The sequence below is a fragment of the Podarcis gaigeae genome, assembly GCF_964106915.1.
Source record: "Podarcis gaigeae genome assembly, chromosome: 1".
In the NCBI taxonomy this organism is placed as follows: Eukaryota; Metazoa; Chordata; class Lepidosauria; order Squamata; family Lacertidae; genus Podarcis; species Podarcis gaigeae.
The window spans coordinates 89,202,095-89,227,420 of record NC_139678.1 but is presented as its reverse complement, the minus strand read 5'-3'; the positions used below and the strand labels follow the sequence as shown (position 1 = coordinate 89,227,420).

At 41.3% G+C, this 25,326-nt stretch overlaps 1 protein-coding gene and 1 long non-coding RNA gene across 3 annotated transcripts in view; both read left to right on the top strand.

Moving 5' to 3' along the window:
* LOC310825486 overlaps positions 1–25,326 on the top strand; it is a 632,470-nt gene that overhangs the window by 513,441 nt on the left and 93,703 nt on the right. The window lies entirely within an intron of this gene.
* CNTNAP5 (contactin associated protein family member 5) overlaps positions 1–25,326 on the top strand; it is a 313,291-nt gene that overhangs the window by 194,262 nt on the left and 93,703 nt on the right. For both annotated transcript variants that reach the window (XM_083734111.1, XM_083734112.1), the window contains one exon: positions 11,309–11,509. In XM_083734111.1, the coding sequence (XP_083590237.1) occupies positions 11,309–11,509 (201 nt within the window). The remainder of the gene's footprint in view (positions 1–11,308; positions 11,510–25,326) is intronic.

Sequence of the window (25,326 nt, the reverse complement as noted above, 5' to 3'; positions counted from 1 at the left end):
CTTAAACCATGCATACATGCACAACAGCTGGAGGGGATTCTCCTAGGGTAAAGTAGAGCCCTGTTCTCCCTCCCTTTCCCAGCAGATTGTGCACATGGTGCATTTCAGCCCATTATGTGGAGGTGCAGAGTGCTCCCATCTCATATTGCTGTCCATTCTTCCCTGTGCTCAGTCAAAGAATGCAGGCCTGCATTCCTTGATGGAGCAGAGGGAAAGGGCAGGACAGGATATGGGAAGCACACATGGCTATTCATATCTTGTAATGGCCTGGTGTTTGAGGACCAAGGGATTGTGGAGGTGAGGTGGAGAATACAGATCTCTGTTATCTTCTCTGAAGGCCCCTTCACAGATGGAGTGGGCTAGAATGAGCCATTCACTTGTATCCCAAAAATGTGTAATAGACAATTGAATAGACAGCAAACACATCCAGTTGCAGCAAGGCAAACAATAATGTTGGTAAGCATTAATACAAAAGCGACCTTTGGGTCAGCCTAATATGATATGGATTCTTCCCTCTGTGTTTAGAACTTCAGGGATGCTACTGATAATTTGGCTTAGTACTAAATCTATAGCCCTTCACTCCATGTCTTGCACTGGCTTGTTAACTGCTACTATATACTGAAGAATGTTTAAAATGAACCTTCCACACACCCCAAGGGGACTATGTTTTAACCTCAGTGTCTGAACTATTTGGTTACAATACCCAAAGTCATTCTGCTGCTATGTTTCTCCCAGTGTTGCAGTTTTGTCATACTCTCAGACCCCAGGCCAAAAAATCAATAGCACTTAGAAGTTGGTATGACAAGATCAATGCTTAATTTTAACTTGGCCAGGTATTTATCCATTATTGAAAGCCTTGTTTTTGTTGTTGTCTTTGAGAAAGTTGAGAGCGGGAGCAATGCGGATCCTTTTTTCTTTTGCAACTGCCAGTGATAAAAAAATCTGTTTGGAGAGTACCACCACCATAAAGAGAATAAGAACTGACTTATGAGGTCTCTTACTTTCACAGCTTGGTGTGAGCTTTCTATTTAGTGGACTGTAGTGCCAATGGTGGTCCTCTTTTCCTTATTTTCCAAAGAAGGCAGAAATAATCCACATAAAATAATTGTGTGTGAAACATTAAAGCTGGTCAATAAAATGTATGGGCCTTGTGAATGCTGTGCACAGGTGTGTCCCGGGTGGAATCATGTGTGATCAGAACAGTGCTTAACAGGTATGAATCCAGTAAAGATTACTGTATCTGGTAAGGCTAAATTTACCATTTAGGGATACAAGAAGAGCACATATTCAATCTCCAGCAGCCTTCACCCTCCTGTTGCCTTTCAGAAGTCTTGGATGATAACTCCCATCGGCCTCAGCCATCACAGCTGTGCCATCTGGAGCTGATGGAATTCGCCATCCTAAACAGCTGGAGGACACTATATTGGTGAAGGGGGGGAGGTCTCCGGACCTTTTTTATATAAACCACACATCCCAGAATTTACTTGGATTTCATTTACCCAAGTGGCTCATTTAAAGGGGCTATATATTTAAAGGAGAATGAATGAAGTGGAATGAACACCAGTGAACGAAAAGGGCGAAAGGAAGAGGCTGAGATGCTATCTTAGTTTACGCAGTACTTGGCTGCTGTTGAGAAAGATGCAGTGTGAGTCAGCAATATGTTTCATCAACATTCTGGCAAATAATAGGGACTCTGCTGTCATTCAGCTTGTTCTTTCTAGGACATTTCTTTGTCCTACCTGGCAATTTGAGCAGCAGACTTATTCAGCAAAAGAAGTTAACAGCAGCGCATAATGAATAGTAGACGTATTTGGGCAATTTTTCACCACAGTGTTTTGGGACCAAATAGAGGTGTGGAAACACTCTCTCCAGCGCCAACCCCCAAAAGCTCCTGATCCTGGTACAGAAGTTCAGTTCATTAAGGAATCCTCCTCTGCCAGCCTCTGTATATAAGACAGTACATCCTTTCATGTTCTTACTGAACAATGGAACATGTAGGCTGTGTGCTGGAAATAAACGAACCAACAGAATGTAACTCTCTATCTGGAGAGTTTCCTACTTGAAGTACTGGTTTGAGAGCCATAGTGGACAGCATGGAGGGGCACTGCTGATCACCTGACCCTGGTTGGTTGCCTCACCGCTGCTATTTACTGAGTGATGCAGGGAGGGAAGAAGTGTGGAGGTTGATATAATACAAACACACTGGCAGAAGCACTGGTTTCCACCATGATGACCTCGCTTGCCCCTTACCCCTGTCCCTGCCCCTGTACTCCCAGAAGGCAGCAGTGATAGAACCAACTAGAGGTCATGTGAGTGGCACTGCCCACTATGGTTTGGGAGAAATATATTATACAAATGACTATTTTTTATTACCCTTCCTCCAGAGACATTCACATCAGGAGTAGTAATAGGTTGCTAGACCTGAACATCATTGGCCATGCATATTTGAATGCTGCCTATCCACAGTTCAAACCATACTAAGGGAGGCTTACAACATGGATATATATATATATATATATATATATATATATATATACACACACGCACAAATAAACAATAAATAAAAATATGCAACTAAACTGAACAATTTCCACATAAATCATAACAAAATCTAAAATAAATATACAAAAACAATGGCAGCAACAACACCTTCCCCAATAACACCCCCCCCCCAGCCCAAGAGTCTGTTCCAGCTTTTGTAGCTGGAGTCAGTCAGAGCTCCGTCCTCCCAGACCAGGTGGAAAAAGGCTTGCAACAATGGCATACATAGTTCTCAACAAACATGTGAGATAGGAAGTCATGCTGAGAGACAATGACTAGACCAAGGTTGCCCAGTGAGCTACAGGACTGAATGAGGATTTGAACCCAGGTTTTCCTGCTTCTAATACAACATCTGTCTTATGTAACCACACCTAAGCTAAACGGGGAAAGTGAGTAATTGCAGAAAACTGAAGCTGACATGATGAGGTTCTGGTCTTTCCCCCCATCTCTCTGCACTCCCATACTTTCTCCACAGTACCTTGATTTTGTAGCTGGCTGCTCATTATCACATCAGAGTGTTTGCTGTATGCCCAGTCACAAACCTCTATAAGGAGAAGACCTGGGCAGCATTGCTAGGCACCATGGAACAAATGCGCTGCATCAGCTCACAGAGCACTTTTTTCCTCTTGCTCCTGTAGTACTTACCATATGTTTGGCTTGTTTGAAATTTAATCAGTCTGAATAATCTTGTTCAGTGACAAACATCCTAAATCACAGGAAAATGATTTTGTTTCCAGGAGCAAATCATTCTCCATAGGGATATTTCAAACTAGACAAATAAAAAATGAGAACTAGATGGGAACTTCTGTGGTTAGGTGGGACAAAATTCTCTTATTTTTTGCCTGGTTTAATTTATATGCTGTCAGAGTCAATGCAGGCTATTCAGAACATGATGGAACCGTGGAAAGATTTAAGGTATCTTCCTGTTTTAGAGAATATGTAAGCACTCATATATATAGATATTATTTGGTGTGTTCTTCTATTTCTTTTTCCTCCTCTCATACCTACAGTTTTGGGAGGTTATATCCTCATGAATTTGGTTTTCCTGGGCATAGATTGTCCTGCCAAGAGCAAAGTGGATTCCCTGCTTTACCAATTTTGTGAGCTTTTTCACCCTTCTAGACTCAATCTGCCTTCTAGCACCCCCAGCCACTGGGTCCACACTGCAATGTGTGCAAAAAGTATTGAATACAGCCATGTGTATGCAACCTACAGCTCTCTGAAAAATTCTGTAAACTGGAGTATTCATTTAACTTGGGCATGGGAAATTAGAATAGAACAAGACATCCTAAACTAACACACATGGAAAACATAATAGAACCAAGTAGCAGTTCATCACAAAGATGGAAAAAAATGAGAAAGCAATCACTTCCACAAATCCAGTGGGAATAAATTATAATCCTTTTCTTGAGGGTATTAAATGTGCCCATGTATCTTGGCTGGGCTGTTCTTCCATGAGATGTGCCCCTCCCTTTCAGCTTTTTCATGCCAGCCAAGTGGGGGCCTGCCCTACATTTTAGAGTCTTTGTTCTAGAAATATTGTCACATGTAAAAGAAGCAATCACTTGGCTGCCCAGAGATAAATAACTTTGACTTACACTTTCAAAGTGATTATATTCTAAGAGGTGGGGCATTCATTCTCTAGTCAGCCTTGAGTTTCTTCTGTAATCTAATTTATCATAGAATTTCAGAGTCGGAAGTAACCCCAAGGGTCGACTAGTCCAATTCCCTGCAGTTCAGGAATTTGTCCCATCACCCTTGTTCTGGCAGGCCAGGAAACACTGGCCCTGCTCAAAGAGGCTCCACAGCTATTGTGCCCAACAGTCAGTCAGAGCTACAGGTTTTTTTTGCCTGGGTGAAGCCTCCAGAGGGGCGTCATTGAGATTTGCACTGTGTGTGTGTGTATGTGTGTACACAAATGTGTGGGGGGGGTGCCAAACTGGGTCTTTGACCTGGGTGAAATAAAGACTAGTTTTGCCCCTGGCAGGAGCAGCTGTGTAAGGCATTCACGACTTCTTCCAGCCCCTGGTAAGGTTGATTCCGGTAGAAGTTTTGGAAAGCATTGTAGGGGATGGGAATTATGTGAACCACACAGTGCAACTGCAACTACAGCTCTCATCAGTCCCAGCCAGCATAGCCATTGATCAGGAAGTCTATAGGTTCCCCATCCCTTATGTAGATTATTTGCAGGCTTAATTTTGGAACAATGGCATCTCTAATCTTTGAGATTGTCCTGAACCCAAGACCAGTAGAAACTTGGGCGTTTCAGTTCAAAGCATTGTAAATTTAAACAGGGAAAACAGGTAGAGAAAAACAGGACTCCCCATTGCCGTCTGGTGGCACGATGTTGTATCACATATATGTAAATCACTTTTTCTTTACCAGTCTAGCTGAATCTTTGCAAGTTACTCACCAAGATCAATTTGGCGATAATCAATGTCTTAAGCTCATGAGACAGAATAATTTTTCGTTTGTTTTTGTTGTTGTTTTTGCTATATCTTGCCGTATAAATAAAACTGTACAGACTATCTTTTTTTAACCTGCTTTATGCTTGTAGAAGCACCTTCTGCTCACTGAGCTAAATACAGATTCAAGAATCCAGGCTGGATTCTTAGACCTCTCTGAGTTTTCTGGAAACTTTTGCTTGTTTTTAGGCGACACTCTGGTACTGGCAGCTTGATAGTATTTATTATTTGCTCCCCGATTGTGTCTCTCTGCAGTCTTGGGCTATGCAAATTTATTCATGAGAGCAGTTCTCATGTTTTTAAAAAGACAGCATTTGAGCACACACCATATGTGCCTAGAATGCAGAAAGCAGCTAGCTCCTTGCAAATGCTGGTTATCCTATCTCACGCTGAGTACAGAATGGAGGGGAAAGAGAAGCCTCATCAGCTTGAAGAGCGAAGGAAAAATTAGGAAAGGCACAAAAAAGAGAGGGATTGTTCTGTCCCGTCCCCTGGCAACACATGATGCATCAAGATGATGCCAGATTTCTTAGGAATACAACTCCTATCATTTCTAACTAGTGCCCATTCTGCCTGCCGCTTATGAGAGCTGGTGTCCAGCTGCATCTGAAGAGCATCACCAAAGCATTCAACATTTCTCAGATGAAAAAAGGGATATTCTGTTCAAAATCAGGAAGCTTCTCCAGTGTTTGCTCTCACCTCACACATTTGCGCATATACATCTGTCACCTTGAACCATTTAAACTTTGAGTCCCTGTCAGGAAAGAAGGCGGGAAATAATCACAATAAAACCAATAACAATAATGTGAGAATCGTCAGGAATATATCAAAGAGTAAATCCTATTGAACTCAGTGGGACTTACTTCTGAGTAAAAATATTTAGGATTGCAGTGTAAGGCTGCACAGTCTATACCCAATTACCTGGGAGCAAACTCTATTGAAAACAATGGGGCTTACTTCTGAGCAGATGGCGTAAGGCTCAATTAACAATAAAGGAATAAACAATCCATGTGTTTCCTAAAAAATAAGATAAAAATGGTTGGCTGCTGAAGCATTGCAATTAAAGAATTTAAAGCGAATTGGTTACATTTTTCTTCAGAATTATAGAAAGGGCTTTGTATGTCAGCTTCAACATTTCTTTCGTTTGGTGCAGTTGTTTTGTTTTCTGTGTAAACAGGACTCCGTTTTTTGCACCTACACACACAAACACAGCAAAGGCCCATCTTTCCAAAAAGGACAGGATGTGGAGGGTCTGTTCTCTCCACCACTTTTAATTGTCCTCCAAGACATGGAGGGGAGGAAACAGGAAAACTGGAACATTCTGGAATCAAATCAGAAACTGGACTGGCTTCTATAATTCCAGCACTATCCCTGGAAACCTGGGAAACTTGGAGGGTACGCACCACTTTGGCTAACCTTTACATAATGTAAGAACTGGGCTTTTGCATATGAGTTATATTAAAAAAGTATACTTCAAGTTCTCCTTTTTTCCAACCTTATGTTCAGTTTATGTTTCTGTATCAGTTTGTATTTCTTTTTTAAGTCCTAATGAAAAATAATCATCATTTTAGTGGACATTTTTCCTAATCTATGCATTTTACATGCAGTTCTGCCGAATGTACACATTTTTTCCCCATTAGTTTCCCCTAATGTGCACTTCTATATGTTTATCTTCACTATTATATGCATTTTAAGGCACCCTTTCCCCTACATCTTTTGGTTGCAGAACTGAATTGCAAAATTTGAAGAAGACTGAATTTCAAAGTTTAGCTGTTTTAGGTTCAAATGCTCTTTCTGGATTTGCACATTATGTAAGTTCAAATCCAGAAAGAGCACAACACAGGTGCCACTGTGGTCTAAACCACTGAGCCTAGGGTTTGCCGATCAGAAGGTCAGCAGTTCAAATCCCCGCAATGGGGTGAGCTCTCATTGCTTGGTCCCTGCTCCTGCCAACCTAGCAGTTTGAAAGCACACCAAAGTGCAAGTAGATAAATAGGTACCACTCCAGCGGGAAGGTAAACAGCGTTTCCGTGCGCTGCTCCGGTTCGCCAGAAGTGGCTTAGTCATGCTGGCCACATGACCCGGAAAAACTGTCTGCGGACAAACACCAGCTCCCTCGGCTAGTAAAGCGAGATGAGCGCCGCAACCCCAGAGTCATTTGTGACTGGACTTAACTGTCAGGGGTCCTTTACCTTTACCTTTAAGTTCAAAACATGAATGAAACTGAATTTCTTCCCCATCCCTAACTTCTAAAACTATCCCTCAGAGGTGTCTGCCCACCGCAACTCTTTTATAAATGGAGCCATTAAATGGCTGCTAAGTTGTAAGGCTGCAAAATTAGCTTGGAAGTGAAGCATTGTCACTTATACATTGCAAAACAATTTAACAAGCTCTTAGGATATTTGGCTTTTGCTGGCTTAAATTAACTTTTTCCAGGTTAATGTAATGCAAGGAACATTAGTTGTCCTTCAGCTGTTCTACCTCAGCTTGGTCTGAAACTTATCCAAGAGTGTAATGAAATAATAAAGCTGTGTGTGTTGGGAGGGAGATGAAGGGAGAGCTTGTGGGAGAACTGTTTCCTCATTCACTCCACACACATACAATTCCAGGGAGACCTAATTAATTAAAGAGAGAGAGGTGGAAAATAGGACATGGATGTGTTAATGTTATTCTGTGTTGCAATGAGGAAAGCGAGCAAGGCCTGTTTACATAGTCTACGAATCGCAGCCTGTCCGGCTGGGCCCTTTCCACAATTATTTCTGAAGCAGAGGTACAATGCAAGGAAGCATGCAATTCAACTGAGGCAGCACCTGCAGTCCCATAATAGCCAATTAATTCCTTTGCAAAGAAGTACTCTACCACTGCTGAGATCGGGGATTACATCTCCAAGCAGACAGAGGAGGTTGCAGGTCCTTTGAGTTGCTACAATGCTACACTTTCACACACCAACCAAATTTCACATGTTAACAGTGACAACAAATGTTCAAAAGCACCTACATTTTTATCAAGCAGTTGTGCTCTCTCTGTGTGTGTTCACATGCTGCATCATAATGCCTTAAATTTTGCAAGGCCCCACAATATACTCCCCCACTTCTCTGCCCTCACACTGGTTCCCCAACCCAGTGCATATTTCATTTTGTTGCTGTGTACTGACTTCCTCACTTCCAGAGCCTTAGCTGTTGTCTTTCCTCCAGAGCTGGTAATGCCTGGCATGCTGTGCTCTCCTGCTAGCCAGTCAGAATGATCCACATTCCTCTCTCTGTACACTGTTCCAGGGGTTCTCCCAATCCCACTCCACCCCAAGCCAATTTCAGGAGGCACGAGGGAGGGGGAGGGGAGAAAAACCCCAATCCACAAGCAGAAGCCTTTGAGGCTTCTGCTGATGAGATTCATTGGTTCAATCCCATCCACTGTGCTTTTAGTGAATGCTCCCCGTCTAGTCCAGCCAGTCCAGCACAGGGTTAACTTTTGTTTTGTGAAAGTTGTAGTCAGTTTCTAGTTGAGACAGTCTGTTGGAAGGAAGGCACATTATGATTACAGAACCCTCCTCAAAAAACCAAACCAACAAACCAAAACCACCACCCTCTGATACTCCCACTCCATTTCCTCCTTGTTTCTTTTGGTATATTATTCCATGTCTTTTTCTTTGGACTTCTGTGAAACCAGCCCATTTAAAAAGCACTCTTTCCCTTCCTCCCTTTCTGTCTATCTTCTCCTTTTTTTTCCACAGCAAGATTCTCTTTATATTTTAGACAATTGTATAAAACATAGGCTGCAGTTCCAAACACATTTTTCGTTAAGTGCACGCAGCACATGAGACCGGGGGGGGGGGGGGGAGCATCTCTTTTGGGAGTGAAAGAGAATGATAATTTGTACCCATCAGCAGATCCATTTCATCCAGAGTTAGCATGTTATCCGTGTGATTTACTGTGGGTTGTTTTGTTTTCCCTTTCTTAAACAAAACTTTTTATGAGCAGTTTTAGTGACACGCAGGGTGGCAAATCTCTGTGGCTTAAAGAGGGAAGGCTCAGCAAGAGCCTTTCAAGTGGCACAGCAAGCTGCAACTCCCACTGCTAAAATGCAGTGTGTTGTCAGAGGCACTTTAGTGGATTAGCAAACTCCTTTTAAAAGTTAGCGTGCATTTGCTTCGCCTCCCCTCCTTCATCTCCTTTCAAAGCACTACAGAACCCAATTATAGAAAAATACTGGCAACCATCAGGCCAGCTTTTTCGTTCTAAACCTGTAATGTGCAACTTGTACTAAATTTGCCACCGCCAAAAAAGACCTAATTGGGTTGGGGGAGGCAGAAGGTTAGAAAGAAGGCTTTCTACATCAGAATTCAGATCTCACAGGGAGTGAGCCTAATGCAGCTGTAATAGTAACAGTAGGAAGCAACCATAACTAGTGAACATTCACAAGGTGCAGATCAAGGAGAGTGGTATCTATGCAGGCAACAGCATGGTAAGTCTTGAAAGGGTGTATAGGATAAAAGTGTCACAGCTGTAAAGTCTTCTATCACTTTTATGATGAGATGATTGAATTGGAGGCTGGCTGCTGCTTGGCCAGAGGCAGCACCAAAGGGAGGGAGAAAGAAGGTGAGCTCTCCCCTGTCATGGCCGCCCTGAGAGCTGCCTCACACCAATATTTTCTTGCTGTTTAAAAACAAAAATCTAAACAGTGGGGTGGGCATCTTAGATAGTTTTATAAAGTGTATCTTAGGTGGTTTTTAAGTGGGGATAGACAAATTCATAGAGGATAATGCCATCAATAACTGCTGGTGATGATGGTGATATGGAACTTCCAGATAGAGGTAAAGGTAAAGGTAAAGGTAAAGGTACCCCTGCCCGTACGGGCCAGTCTTGACAGACTCTGGGGTTGTGCGCCCATCTCACTCAAGAGGCCAGGGGCCAGCGCTGTCCGGAGACACTTCCGGGTCACGTGGCCAGCGTGACATCGCTGCTCTGGCGAGCCAGAGCCGCACACGGAAACGCCGTTTACCTTCCCGCTGGTAAGCGGTCCCTATTTATCTACTTGCACCCGGAGGTGCTTTCGAACTGCTAGGTTGGCAGGCGCTGGGACCGAGCAGCGGGAGCGCACCCCGCCACAGGGATTCGAACCGCCGACCTTTCGATCGGCAAGTCCTAGGCGCTGAGGCTTTAACCCACAGCGCCATCTGCGTCCAGATAGAGGCAAGATGCCAATTGCTGGCAAACATGAACAGGAAAAGACTATTGAGTTCATCTCCAGTTCCAGACTTCCATAGCCATAATGGTTTGCCATTGTGTGAAACAGGATGCTACTGTAAATAGCCCTTTGATTTGATCTAGCATGGTTCTTCTTATGTTCTTATTTCCTCATTTGCACTGAAAAGCATGGTTTATATAGAGAAAGAGGTGTATTTTCTGCAGTGTCTCCATCCCTTCCTGTTTTCTGTCCTTCTCTCAAGATAAGCATGTGTTGGTTTCATTATTTGATAATGTGCTAGCTATTAAAGCACAGGAGTTTGGTGTGTTTGGGTGGTGTTTGTGACTAACCTTTGATCTCCATAATAGTTCAAAGCACAACCCTGTAGCAAATTTAATTGCTGGCCATCTCTGCACAGTTGTTCTTTTTCTTCTCTTTCCTTAGTTGTAAGGAAAGGCACAATACTTTGTTGCAGAGCCTTTTTTAAAAGTTTCCTTTTACCCTATTCAAGAAGCTAGTAGCTAAAAAGTAGCTAAATCAGTTCTGTTTTATGCTTAAAATAAAAGAAAGGGCTATCGGCTTTACACTGCACTAAAATAGAAGGCCAATATTGCCTCTCCATCAGGCATGTTTCTTCAAGGTCAGCACTTAATAGCAGAGAATCTGCCTTAGTATCTAGTGGTTTTGAGAGTTCTGTCGTTCTGGAGGAGTGCAGTGCTGATGCCCAGACAACAGTACTATCTTTAGTCCAGTGATATCACTTATCTGGATGGATAAACTACTCATGTGCTTTGTTGACCCATGTTGACTCAGAAAGTGTGAAGACTGGGAATTTTGCAAGTAATGCCAGCAAACCAAATTCTAGGGAGGATTGTTGCCATACCTGTTTCTTAGCCATAATTGGAAAACATCAGAATTGCATCTGTCTCGCTTATGGTAGCAGTTGAAGCCTACATTGCCCTCAGCACCAGTTTGGTATATGTCTCATTGTTTAAAAGTACCCTTTTTGGAATACACACACACACACACACTCCAGTATCTATAGGGAAATGCACCAGATGCTGTTGTTGACTTTTCCCGCTTTTCTCATCTTTCTCCCATTTTGTTTCACTTAACAGAAGATAAGATCTGGACTGTAGTCCAGCACAACAATACTGAGCTGACTCGAGTCCGCGGGGCAGATCCAGAGAAACCATATGCCATAAGCTTCAACTACAACAGCAGCATGGAGCAACTGGAGGCCATGATAAATAGTGCCGAATACTGTGAACAGGAGACAGCTTACCACTGCAAAAAGTCACGTCTGCTCAACACTCCAAGTAAGTGTCATAAAGTGAAATGTTTCCTCTTTAGCTACTGGTGCTTGCACAGTTAAGATTTGACAGTGCTACACCAGTAAAAAAGAAAAAGAAAAGAAGAAAACCAAAAGAGAAGTGGAACACAAAGTCAGGTTCCTCTCTGCTTTCTTATGCACACACAGGCTAGTGTTATACTGGATATTTCCATTTGAAAGGAAGCAGAGTACCACCATGTATGGCTATACTACAGAAAGAGATGCAGCACATCTGTGGTAGAAAAATATTTGCAGAGACCATGACATGATGTATCCTTGTTCACCACATCTGTGGATGTCAGAGAATTCTGGCAAAATTGGAGAAGGAAGCTGCAGTTCATGTGTTCATCTGTGGTCAGGAACACAAATCAATTTGTTTACATCATTGACAAATCCAGAAACAATACATAATTACTTACTTTATTTTAAATCATTTCCACATTTTTTTTAAAAAAAATTGAAATAATGCAAGTTACATAAATCGTTATGGAAGTTAATCAACCTTCATTAAATACCAGGCAGTAAGATGAATATTTGGCAAAAACTGAACTGCAGCAGAACAGAAACAGCTCTGGTGGTAACAAATACAGTTTGGAATTCTTCATTCCTTTCATTTATTATATTTCTTTGCCACTTTTCAACCGCATGAGTCACAAAGCAGCTTACATACAATAAATAATAGCACAGTAGAACATCACAGTTACAACATAAATGATAAAATAATTAACAAATCATCAGTAAAACAGCCACTGTCTATAAAGCACTATTAACAATACAACTTAAGAAATAGGCTAAACAGCACAGCCACAAGAAAAGTCATATTATAAAATTCACAATGCATTACAGCATTCATAATCCACGGAACAATATTAGCAACATTAACAAACCAACAACCAAAAACAAACTAAGCACTGTTGAATTTGCTAACATATTTTACTTCCCTAGCTGCTTCATGTTGCAATTAGCACAGATGTTATTGTTGTTAACACCAAATGGTGAGTATATATATATATATATATATATATATTGACTGTGGGGTTGAATGTACATCTCCAAAGTTATGATGCAAAGTGCAAACAAAATGAATATTTTAGGTGGAAATGCATTGGAAAACATACAGAGATGAGTTTTTAGGGAAATATTTACAAAATGTGTGCAAAATGCATACAGTTTAAATCCATTTTAGTGCATTTTTTAAAAAAAACCCCAAGAGGGAAATGCTCTCTGATTGGGTATATGTGAAACGGACACAAAACTCAAATAGGCTGCTCATTCTTAGTTTGCTGATGATCTGGAAAGGGTTAGTCTCCTCCAGTAACTCTTGTTTATATGATGAATCAGAGAAGCAGGTGTATTTTGTGAGAACACAACCAACACATTAGTGATGCGACCAATTTCCCCAACCAAATTCATTTTTGTTTATGCCCCCTCCTTGTGTGTTTAATTATGTTTGTTGTTGTTGTTGTTTAGTCGTTTAGTCGTGTCCGACTCTTCGTGACCCCATGGACCAGAGAATGCCAGGCACCTCTGTCCTCCACTGCCTCCCGCAGTTTGGTCAAATTAATTATGTTTAGCCCAGGGCAATAGAAGTTAGGAAGATATGGAATATGCACATAAATAAGCCATGTGAACTGTGGGAAATTGCAAGGTATCTGAAACAGTTTGTCCTCAGTTGTGTGCAAGAGGCCTTTAAATTAAAGAGAAACCCTGGAGCATTGTGCATGTCCATGATTAGAATGCATTGTTGCATTCAGCGGTTAAGTAAAGAGGAAAAAGTCTGTCTTCAAATCCCTAATATTACAGCATTGTAAAATAGTCTTAGTTGTGTATGGTCTTTTTCCTGGCCAACTTCTGTTAGGTTGCAATGTATTTTCTGATAAATATTTGAACTTATTTTTTATTTCTGCTTCCATATATAGATTAGCTTCTCTAAGATCGCCTCATCTCCTGCATTGCAGGGGGTTGGACAAAGTGACCTTTGAGGTTACAATTCTATCATTCTATAGTCTTTCAAAGGAAACTTGTGCTTATGGAATCTATGCCATAAACTGTTGCAGACCTCTTAGGATTGTTTTCAGTTGCCCTCTGTTGTTGACTTTAGAGATGAGCATGCAGTTTAGTGCTTTCCTCAGAAATGTATTGTTTCCTTCAAGTATTCCATTGGATGAGTCAAAAACTTTCAGAGGCCACAAGAATGCAAGAAGTATAGATGTGCTAGAAATTTCAAAGAATTCTTTTTTGACCGTTCATTAGCTTGGTGGGGGCAATAAATTTCTCCAAATGTTTTATGAAAAAGCTGCTGCTAAACCTTTTGGGATGGCTAAGGTTCCTTTTCTTTCTCTTGCTTTTTAACTAACACACACACACATTCTTCAGTGTATCTGAAGAAGTGTGCATGCACACGAAAGCTCATACCAAGAACTAACTTAGTTGGTCTTTAAGGTGCTACTGGAAGGATTTTTTTTTGTTTTGACACACACATAAAGCTAGTGCTGCCCAGATCTCTAACTTGGGGTCTGCTCAAAGCAGTAGGAGAACCAGGATCCCAGATATCCACACCCCTAGGAGCTGTCAGATCTGGACATCCCTGCCTTGAGATTTGAGGCATCCATACCAGTTCCCTGAGTTTCTGTCACTCCCAGGGCTATAGGACCAGACGCTGATGGAGAGTCAGGCAGGGTATCTGCATAACGCATGAATTTAAGGGCCAGGCCAATAGCATTGCAGGACCTGAGGGGCAGAGGCTAAGCACTGTTTTTCTTCATGGGATGCCCATTGAAGGAGGCTACTTGTCTTCAGTGAGCTTTTCTGTCTGTACAGACCAGGCTTTTTGGACCACACAGAAACTTGTACCATTACCCTTTTCCTACCTACTTCTCCAGAAAGGTGAAACCAAATTGGCCATTAGTCATTCATACTCTAGACAACATTACTTGAATCATTTTAATGCCTTCTAGCTTGGAACCATTTGTACTCATGTTCAGTGGAGTAACTAATTCGATATTGGATGGACTATTTAGGAACATGAGGACTCAGGATTTTCCAAGGGCAACAAGAAATATCTCCTGGAGAATACTTACATAAATTGCTGCTATTAGGTTGGGTTGCCACTCACACTAAAAGGGATGGGATGAGATGGTCTTCTGTTTCCTGCAAAGAGTGAGGCCACCATTTTGTTTTCACTTTGTCCTTCTCCTTTTGGAAAGAGATTGGTTCTGATGGATCTCAGGGGGACTCTTGTGGGTTATTGGTATGACAAGCCGATCCTGCCCCTATTTGGCCCTTTCCACAATCAGGAAAGCATTTTCTTGCTCATTGTCAGAACCTTTTATCGCCATGCTTCCTCTTTTCCAATATTTTCCACGGGGTTCAAAATGTAGAGCCAGGCCAGTGAGATGTGTGGCCTGGAGATGGAAGAGGAGAATCCCAAGGCCAGACAGAACAGAGAACTGAACAGTCATATTTGGCCCTGAGTTCTATGGTTTCTCACTCCTGATCAAGTGATGTATAGAAGAGCTTGCATTATCCACCTCCAGCACAGAAACCATTTTAGTGAGTTGCAAGTCACTCTGCCTATCTCTGACAACCACTGGTGTGAAGGGAGCTTATGCATGTTTGTCAGTATGCAGAGGGTCTGTTTACATGGCTGCCAAATACACAGAGGATCATAGTCATACTGTATGTCCACAGGTCACAAAATAAGTAACTTGTGGAATGTTACTCTTTAATCCAAGCAGACCATTTTTTCACACCTCTCTTTCGTTTTCAATGTTGTTAAAAAGTGGAATTCTATGCACTTAAGCTTCCATGTGTGATTACAGTACTTGATCAACTCTTCTGTCCATGGAGATCTGTTCACATGGGTAACTTATGAAGGGAATGAAGGTTTCAGTTAAACCAATAGCAAAGAGGAGACAGTGGCTGAGAGTAGCCACCACTGAGTTTGTGGTTCAGCTGGAATTTGAATCAGGGAGTTTCAGCTCATCATTCATTATATTAATATGTAAATTGCTTTTAAGCATCATGCTCAGATATCATTGCTTTTAAGCATCATGCTCAGATATAATATGTAAATTGCTTTTAAGCATCATGCTCAGATATCATTGTTGTAACCTGGTCCTACAAGACTTTAAGAGTGCTGTCAAGTGGACTCATTTTCCCCACACAAGCCAGTGTGTAATTAAGCACCTGGAAGCTGAAAATTGCTTTTTCTGCAATTATCTTACAAACTGGCCATGTGAACCCATGTGAACTCATGTTGAACAGCACATGTTTTTGATTAAACTAATGCCTTCTGTAACCCAAGATTCCAATATATTTATTTAGCGCTAGTGGTCACATTGAAAATACATAATGAATCAAGGGTTCATAAGCAATTAAGTATATAATGGATACAATATGCCTTTTCTTTTTTCTAGATTAGGTCAGTTTAAAAAAATAGCTTACATAGTGCACTTAATTTATAATATTTTTGTTCTGAATTTTTCTTTATCTTTTAGCAATGTATAATATGAAATATATTGAAGTAAATTCTCATAACTTCTCCCAAAAATTGAAAGTATACTAATATTTGAAAGCATAATGAAAACAGCCCATTGTCTAACAAACAACCAGATCCTTGCTTTTCTCTCCGCCTTTACCACATAGTGGCATGATGCTTTCAAACCTGCTCTTGAAATGTGAGGTCTAGCCGTTTACTTTAAAAACTGAAAGCTCAGATACCCTTGATGATAAAGGCCCCAGGTGCTGTAGAAGTACTTCACAATATTCATGCGACAAAAGAACCCATTCAGTCAGGCCCTGCTCTAAGAACTGTGTAGTCTTCATGTTACTAATGTTGGTCATTCTGACTCATCAACAGTGCAGAACACCTAGTAATTGTGGGTGGCAACAGAACTCCAGCTTAGTAGAGAAATTCCCAGACTACTAACAGTCATCACAGTTTCTACTAATTAGCAGGTAATTAGCAGTTGGGGGAGAATAAAAAGATGAAAATAAAAAGATTAGGTCTTCAAGACAAAGCTGGAAATATCTATGAACGGGTGTATATATCCATTTTAAATTACACTGCTTCAAAGTTTGCCTGCTGGAATCAGGCACTGTTTCCTCTCTTCATGTGGCATAGTAGCTTTTTGCCTTTTTCCCCCTCTCTCTTTTTTTAAAAAAAACTTTTAAACCACTTCAACAATATATACTAACATAAATTCACAAATATCCACATAGGAAAGGGAAGAGCAGGAGGAATGGGACTGGTGCAAGGAATGACAGGAAATATAGTATTCTCTGCAGTATAGAAGGTGACCACAGATGAAGATGGGACATTGCACAGGTGCTTGGACTGCTATACAGTGGTACCTTGGGTTGCATACGCTTCAGGTTACAGACTCCGCTAACCCAGAAATAGTGCTTCAGGTTAAGAACTTGGCTTCAGGATAAGAACAGAAATCATGCTCCGGCGGTGCGGCAGCAGCAGGAGGCCCCATTAGCTAAAGTGGTGCTTCAGGTTAAGAACAGTTTCAGGTTAAGAACAGACCTCCGGAACAAATTAAGTTCTTAACCCGAGGTACCACTTTGTTCCTCTTCTCTTTTTGCTGGCCTGTGAATTTTTTGAATAATACATTTCACAGGGCAGAATGAAACCATTCTTCCATCCGTCTTTTATCATGGATGAGGCATGAAAGCACACACATACAAAAAAACAAACAAAAAACAGTAAATAGTAATTTTATCAATTGCTTTAGGGTCTGCTTCAAAATGTAATCTCCACGTTATCAATCTAGATGCCTCAGTTGCCACTATCAAAAGTCATGCCATTGCCATATAAAGCAATAAGGACCTTGGTCTCCTGTCTTCTGAGAATGGTTTGTGAATGTCAGGTACCTCTTCTGCACTGTTATTGTTACCCGGCTAATTAGAATCTTCATTCTGAGACTGATTGACTAGGAATTTCTTATCCTATGATGCTGCCTCATTTCTTCCACTAGTCAGAATCGCAATGTTGATGCTTCCTCGGGTTAAAAACCACAGCACCATTCTATATTTAGAACATTCAGGACAAGGATAATTGAAGCACAGGTGTCATTCCATGATGAAAAGCTTCCAGCAGTGGGGTACAAGAAGGAACGTTTGTACCCATATAAGTGGCTCTTCAGAAAATGCAATTGACTGTTCCAAAAATTCTGAGGTTATAGAGATTTAAAATCCATCTAGTCAATGCTCTCTATTATTGCATAACACTCCATATCTTGCACTGTGTATCAGATGTATTAGATCATGGGTAGGCAAGCTAAGGCCCGGGGACCTGATCCGGCCCAATTGCCTTCTAAATCCGGTCCACGGATGGTCTGGGAATCAGCGTGTTTTTACAAGAGTAGAATGTGTCCTTTTATTTAAAATGCATCTCTGGGTTATTTGTGGGTCATAGGAATTTGTTCATTCCCTCCCCCAAAAAATCTAGTCTGGCCCCCCACAAGGTCTGAGGGACAGTGGACCGGCCCCCTGCTGAAAAAGTTTGCTGACCCCTGTATTAGATAGTGTCTTCCAGAATGAGGTATGGCATGAACAAAGAGTGAGGTGGCAGTGGTAATGAGGACAGGGATAGCCAATGTGGTGCCCTCCAGATATTGTTGGACTAGCATGACTAGTGGTCATAGTTGACCAAGAACATCCGACAGGCACTATGTGACCATACTTCTTCTAGGAAGTATATCATTTACTGTAGCCTTCCTTCTAGATTTCCTTTCCACCATCTTTTCCCTCCTTAGATCTACAGCTTCCTGTTACATCTTTTTCTCTTTGCTCACCAAGACTGCTACTTTCCTCTGCTTTTACCTGCCATTCTATATGCATGCATGGCTTAAGTCTTTGCTGTCTGTATTTATTCATTCTTGATATGACTTTGCCCTGCTGCTGCAGGTGTGACACAGAAATGTCTGATGAGACTTTTGGCATAAAGCTGCTCACCATTCCTCTATTGCTGGATGTAAAATTAATTGATAACTTCAAATTTATATTGCAATTCTATCAATTTGTCAAATAAAGTAGCAACTTCCCAAGACGTACTTCAAGGTTTACTTTATTGATTTCCCCCCCCCTTCACATAAAGTACTCACAATCTAATCAAATTGAAACAATATATGTGGACCAATATATGTCTCTAACCATATATCTCTGTTATTGTTCAAAAAATAAATAGAGCTCATTTTTCCTCCAAATTTGTCCAAGGCCTACCTTCTATCTTGTATCCAAACAGTTTTGCTATTATTCTAGTGTCCCGTTTTTTATAATACACTCCTGTTAAAATATTGGATTTTCAGTATACCCCTCTTTAGTTATGCACAGTAGATTGAACTAAACATGCAATGGAAAATGACTATTTTCCCCCTACCAAAATTGAATGCAAATTGCAGGCATGCTCATCCCCTTTTGAGGGCATGAAAACTGTCAAAATTTAGGCAGATAAGTGAAATGATTCCCACACGGAAACATATTACCATTTTGGGGGTACAGAATAAAAATCATGTGCTCCCAATTTTGAAAATTGGGACATGAGGGTGGTGCCCCAAGGTAAGAAACCTTCTGACAAAAATGTCCTACAGCTATGATGCTGAGTAATTTATAATTTAAAAAATTGAATTCATTGTTTGGTTTTGATTTTAAATAATCTGGGTTCATTATAAAAAGAGTGGGGAAATTCTCCCCCCCCCCCCAGTTGAAGAAGAGCACTGTGATTTTTATTGTTTATATTTTATTTTGCAAAAGTGTATTTCAACATCCTTTCCCCAGTTTTCTGTGATTGGAGTGCCGTGAAAATCACTATGATTAAAAGCTAGAGCTGTCTGTCAAAATGTCCCCACCTCCTCTCCCTCTCAAGCTCTGGGCATTTCCCCAGTCATCTTAGCATATAAATGTATGGAAACACTGAGGAAGCAGAACAACTTAGCAGGTTGGAACCACCTGATTTGCCTTGACATGCCTTGTTATTCTCACATTCCCACTCAGTTAGGCAAAAGACAAGGCTCCCCCCCCCCCATCCAGAACTCACCAGAACTTAGTTCTGGCACCTCTCAGGTGCGCGCCATTGCCATTCTAACAGAACAAGAGAGGCATTCATGGTGAGTTCTGACGCCTCTGTTTCTATAAAAATAGCTCTGCAAAAGACTATCTCAGATCACCCCAATTTGCCTCATTATTTGGGGTCCACACAAAGCCAATGAACATACCTGATATATACTGTAAGATTGTTTTTTTTCATGAAAAAAGTGAATATATATATATATATATATATATATTAAAAATAGCAGCTGGCAAACATAGTCCTAGGAATGTATATTAGTTTTGTCCCTTCATGCTAAATATCCAGCAACCAGAAATGAGGAGGCAATTCTTCCTCTTTTTTTTTTAAATGGTCCTATTGGCTGACCCCTTCAGGATCACTGCCTTGCTGTGGCGAAGGGGCTTGAATAACTCAGAGAAGCTATGAGCTATGCTGTGCAGGGCCACCCAAGATGGACAGGTCATAGTGGAGAGTTTTGACCAAACGTGATCCACCTGGAGCAGGAACCGGCAAGCCACTCCAGTATCCCTGCCAAGAAAACTGCATGGACAAAGACAACAGGCATATAAAAGTTATGACACTGGAAGATGAGCCCCTCAGGTCGGAAGGCATCCAACATGCTACTGAGGAAGAGCAGAGGACAAGTACAAGTAGATTCAGAGCTGATGAAGCGGCTGGGCCAAAGCCAAAAGGATGCTCAGTTGCGGATATCCCTGGAAGCAAAAGGAAAGTCCAATGCTGTAAAGAAAAATATTGCATAGGAACCTGGAATGTAAGAACCATGAACCTGGGTAAGCTGGATGTGGTCAAAAATGAGATGGCAAGAATAAATATTGACATCCTGGGCATCAGTGAACTAAAATAGACGGGAATGGGCGAATTAGTTTGGATGACCATCATATCTACTACTGTGGGCAAGAATCCCGTAAAAGAAATGGAGTGGCCCTCATAGTCAACAAAAGAGTGGCAAAAGCTGTACTGGGATGCAACCTCAAAAATGATAGAATGATCTTGATACGAATCCAAGGCAGACCTTTTAACATCACAGTAATCCAAGTTTATGCACCAACCACTGGTGCTGAAGAAACTGAAATTGAGCAATTCTATGAAGACTTACAACACCTTATAGAAATGACATCAAAGAAGGATGTTCTTCTCATTATAGGGGATTGGAATGCTAAAGTAGGGAGTCAAGAGATAAAAGGAACAACTGGCAAGTTTGGCCTTGGAGTTCAAAACGAAGCAGGGCAAAGGCTAATAGAGTTCTGCCAAGAGAACAAGCTGGTCATCACAAACACTCTTTTCCGACAACACAAGAGACGACTCTACACATGGACATCACCAGATGGGCAGCATCGAAATCAGATTGATTATATTCACTGCAGCCAAAGATGGAGAAGCTCTATACAGTGAGCAAAAACAAGACCTGGAGCTGACTGAGGCTCAGATCATCAGCTTCTTATAGCAAAATTCAAGCTTAAACTGAAGAAAGTAGGAAAAACCACTGGGCCGGTAAGATACAATCTAAGTCGAATCCCTTATGAATACACAGTGGAAATGAGGAAAATGTTTAAGAGTTTAGATTTGGTGGACAGAGTGCCTGAAGAACTATGGATGGAGGCTCATAACATTATACAGGAGGCAGCAACTAAAAGCATGCCAATGAAAAGGAAATGCAAGAAAGCAAAGTGGCTGTCCAACGAGGCCTTACAAATAGTGGGGGAGAGAAGGCAAGCAAAATGCGAGGGAGATAGTGAAAGATACAGGATATTGAATGCAGATTTCAAAAAAATAGCAAGGAGAGACAAGAAGGCCTTCTTAAACGATCAATGCAAAGAAAAAGAGGAAAACAACAGAATGGGAAAAACCAGAGATCTGTTCAAGAAAATTGGAGATATGAAAGGAACATTTCGTACAAAGATTACCATAATAAAAGTCAAAAGTGGAAAGGACCTAACAGAAGCAGAAGACATCAAGAAGAGGTGGCAAGAATACACAGAGGAACTATACCAGAAAGAAATGGATGTCTCGTATACCCCAGGTAGTGTAGTTGCTGACCTTGAGCCAGACATCCTGGAAAGTGAAGTCAAATGGGCCTTAGAAAGTACTGCTAATAACAAGGCCAGTGGAAGTGATGATATTCCAGCTCAACTATTTAAAATTTTAAAAGATGATGCTGTTAAGGTGCTACACTCAATATGCCAGCAAATTTGGAAAACTTAGCAGTGTCCAGAGGATTGGAGAAGATCAGTCTACATCCCAATCCCAAAGAAGGGCCGTGCCAAAGAATGCTCCAACTACCGCACAATTGCACTCATTTCACACGCTAGCAAGGTTATGCTTTAAATTCCACAAGGCATGCTTAAGCATTATGTGGACTGAGAACTCCCAGAAGTGCAAGCTGGATTTTGAAGGGGCAGAGGAACCAGAGACCAAATTGCAAACATGCGCTGGATTATGGAGAAAGCTAGAGAGTTCCAGAAAGACGTCTACTTCTGCTTCATTGACTATGCAAAAGCCTTTGACTGTGTCGACCACAGCAAACTATGGCAAGTTCTTAAAGAAATGGGAGTGCCTGATCACCTCATCTGTCTCCTGAGAAATCTCTGTGTGGGACAAGAAGCTACAGTTAGAACTGGATATGGAACAACTGATTGCTTCAAAATTGGGAAAGGAGTACGGCAAGGCTGTATATTGTCTCCCTGCTTATTTAACTTATATGCAGAATTCATCATGCAAAAGGCTGAGCTGGATGAATCCCAAGCCGGAATTAAGATCACCGGAAGAAATATCAACAACCTCAGATATGCAGATGACACAACCTTGATGGCAGAAAGTGAGGAGGAATTAAAGAACCTTTTAATGAGGGTGAAAGAGGAGAGCGCAAAATATGGTCTGAAGCTCAACATCAAAAAAACGAAGATCATGGCCACTGGTCCCATCACCTCCTGACAAATAGAAGGGGAAGAAATGGAGGCAGTGAGAGATTTTACTTTCTTGGGCTGCATGATCACTGCAGATGGTGACAGCAGTCATGAAATTAAAAGACACCTGCTCCTTGGGAGAAAGGCGATGGCAAACCTGGACAACATCTTAAAAAGCAGAGACATCACCTTGCCAACAAAGGTCCGTATAGTTAAAGCCATGGTTTTCCCAGTAGTGATGTATGGAAGTGAGAGCTGGACCATAAAGAAGGCTGATCGCCGAAGAATTTATGCTTTTGAATTATGGTGCTGGAGGAGACTCTTGAGAGTCCCATGGACTGCAAGAAGATCAAACCTATCCATTCTTAAGGAAATCAGCCCTGAGTGCTCACTGGAAGGACAGATCGTGAAGCTGAGGCTCCAATGCTTTGGCCACCTCATGAGAAGAGAAGACTCCCTGGAAAAGACCCTAATGTTGGGAAAGATGGAGGGCACAAGGAGAAGGGGACAACAGAGGACGAGATGGTTGGATAGTGTTCTCGAAGCTACCAGCATGAGTTTGACTAAACTGTGGGAGGCAGTGGAAGATAGGAGTGCCTGGCATGCTCTGGTCCATGGGGTCACGAAGAGTCGGACACGACTAAACGACTAAACAACAACAACAACATTGGCTGACAGCTAACTACTGTTAGAAAAAGGATGTTAGACTGACAGTCCTGAAATCAATGCACTGAAGTTAGTTGCATCAGTTTACTTTTTGTGGAATAGGGCTTATGTGTAACCACACACACACACACACACACACACACACAGCATAAGCAAAATAAAGACATATTCTGTCCTGCACATGCATGCCGTCCTAAAATAAACAGCTGTGATAAAATTGGTTCCTGGGACATGTGAAGAAGATCTTTTTTCAGCATGCGTGCTTTGAGACAGTGGCATAGCGTGGGGGGTGCAGGGGGGCGGCTGCACCGGGCGCAACATCTGGGGGTTAGGGGGCACAAATCCACGGGTTAGGGGACACAAATCCACGGGTTAGAGGGTGCAAATTACTTGCCTTGCCCCGGGTGCTGACAACCCACGCTATGCCACTGCTTTGAGAGAAGAATACGTATGGCTTAACTCCAGCTCTGAGTGTCCCTGGTATTTGATCTACCATGTAGCAATTATTTTGTGAAGTGAGTCATTTGGCAGAAGCTGTGGTGCACATCACAAGTTAGGCCATCTGAAAGAGAGAGACGAGTGAGGCAGAGTGCTTATAGTACCTAAAATAAAATAAAAATGTGTTCAAGGCAGGCAGCCCAGAGGTGTTTGTGCTTCTCAGTGTGGAGTGAACCTTTCTGTCCAACAGTGGAGATTCACACATTTTCCCACAAGTGTTTTGCCAAAGAGCTGTTTCTTATGGGGTGAGTGGGAAATGAGAAAATTTAGCACTTAATATAAAAAGGGATGAACAAATCAGTCTCTCCAATCCATGCCTCTTTTACATATGCTCGTTCATAAGTGGCGATGGAGAATAAATATGGTTCTCTTCACATTTTAAAGAGAACCCACCTAATTTGCATTTCCTGAAACAATATGCAAACTCTGAAATGCACCTTCACACTTTGGTAAAACAGTTCTCCAACAAAACAAAACAAAATGTGTACATGAATGATTATATTAGGGGAAGTGTGCATAAAAGTGCCTATATTGGTGGAAATGATGCAGAAAATGTGTTATCTGGATAAATTGCTTGCAAAAATATATGTGTATGTCTGTGCACTAAAATATATTTTTTAAAAAATCATGAATACTTTTTTTTAATTGCAAACTGATGCAGAAATGTGAATTTTAAGACTGAGAAAATGAGAAACCAAGAAACTCAAAGCATCCTTCCATATTCATAAGACTGTCCTGTATGATTTCGACATTAATCTGTAGATTTTTTTCCTAATCTACAGGAAAATATTCATTTAAATAATACATACATATATAATGTAAACAAAAAAAATCACATTTCTAAAACAGCAATTCTAAATACACTCACTTGGGAACATGCACCATTGAACACAATTGGGTTTAGTTTGGACAGATAACACACAGAAGGTTTAACGACAACAACAGGAGATGTCTAAGTTCCTGTCTACAGATTGGCATGAAGCAGGTTAGAATGCACAAAGATCTGATTAGTTAATCAAACTTTTTCTCTGGGTGTTATCCATTTACAAGAATGCCCTGAATGAACAAGTGTTGCTTGTTCTTCGCTGAAGCAACAACAGGCAAGATATCAATTAGCTTTAAGTGTGTGTAAAATGGGTGAGGTTTTTAAAAAGAGCTCTCACCAACAAGGTGATCCATAGATAGGTACATGTTTTTATCATTTCTCAAGGGAAGGCTCCCTAGGAAAATGTCTTGCAGTGGTTAAATGCTCTGCTTCAAGTATCTCATTTGTTTGCTCCCGGGTGATATTTTCATCTGGTCTGAGAAGCCTCCAGAAATTGCAGTCTTTGATATATGGCGTTGCTGGTGACAGAATATACTCAGAAAATAAATGTGGAGGATCCCTTAAGGCAAATAAATCTGTAGAGTTTGACTATACATGGAAAGAATCTTTCGCAATGTGCAACCTGCACACAATCCTGATACCTTACAGAAAAAAAGAAAGAAATGGAAATGGTGGGGGAAGTCAGTTAAACCTAGAATGTATCATGACTTGAAATCCCTTGACCTTTACTAAGTGCAGGGGTGGGAAGCTGATGGCCAACCCAATGTTGCTGAGATACAACTAGGGATGGATGAATTTGTCATTTTTTGTTTCTCTCAATTTCTCATTTTTCC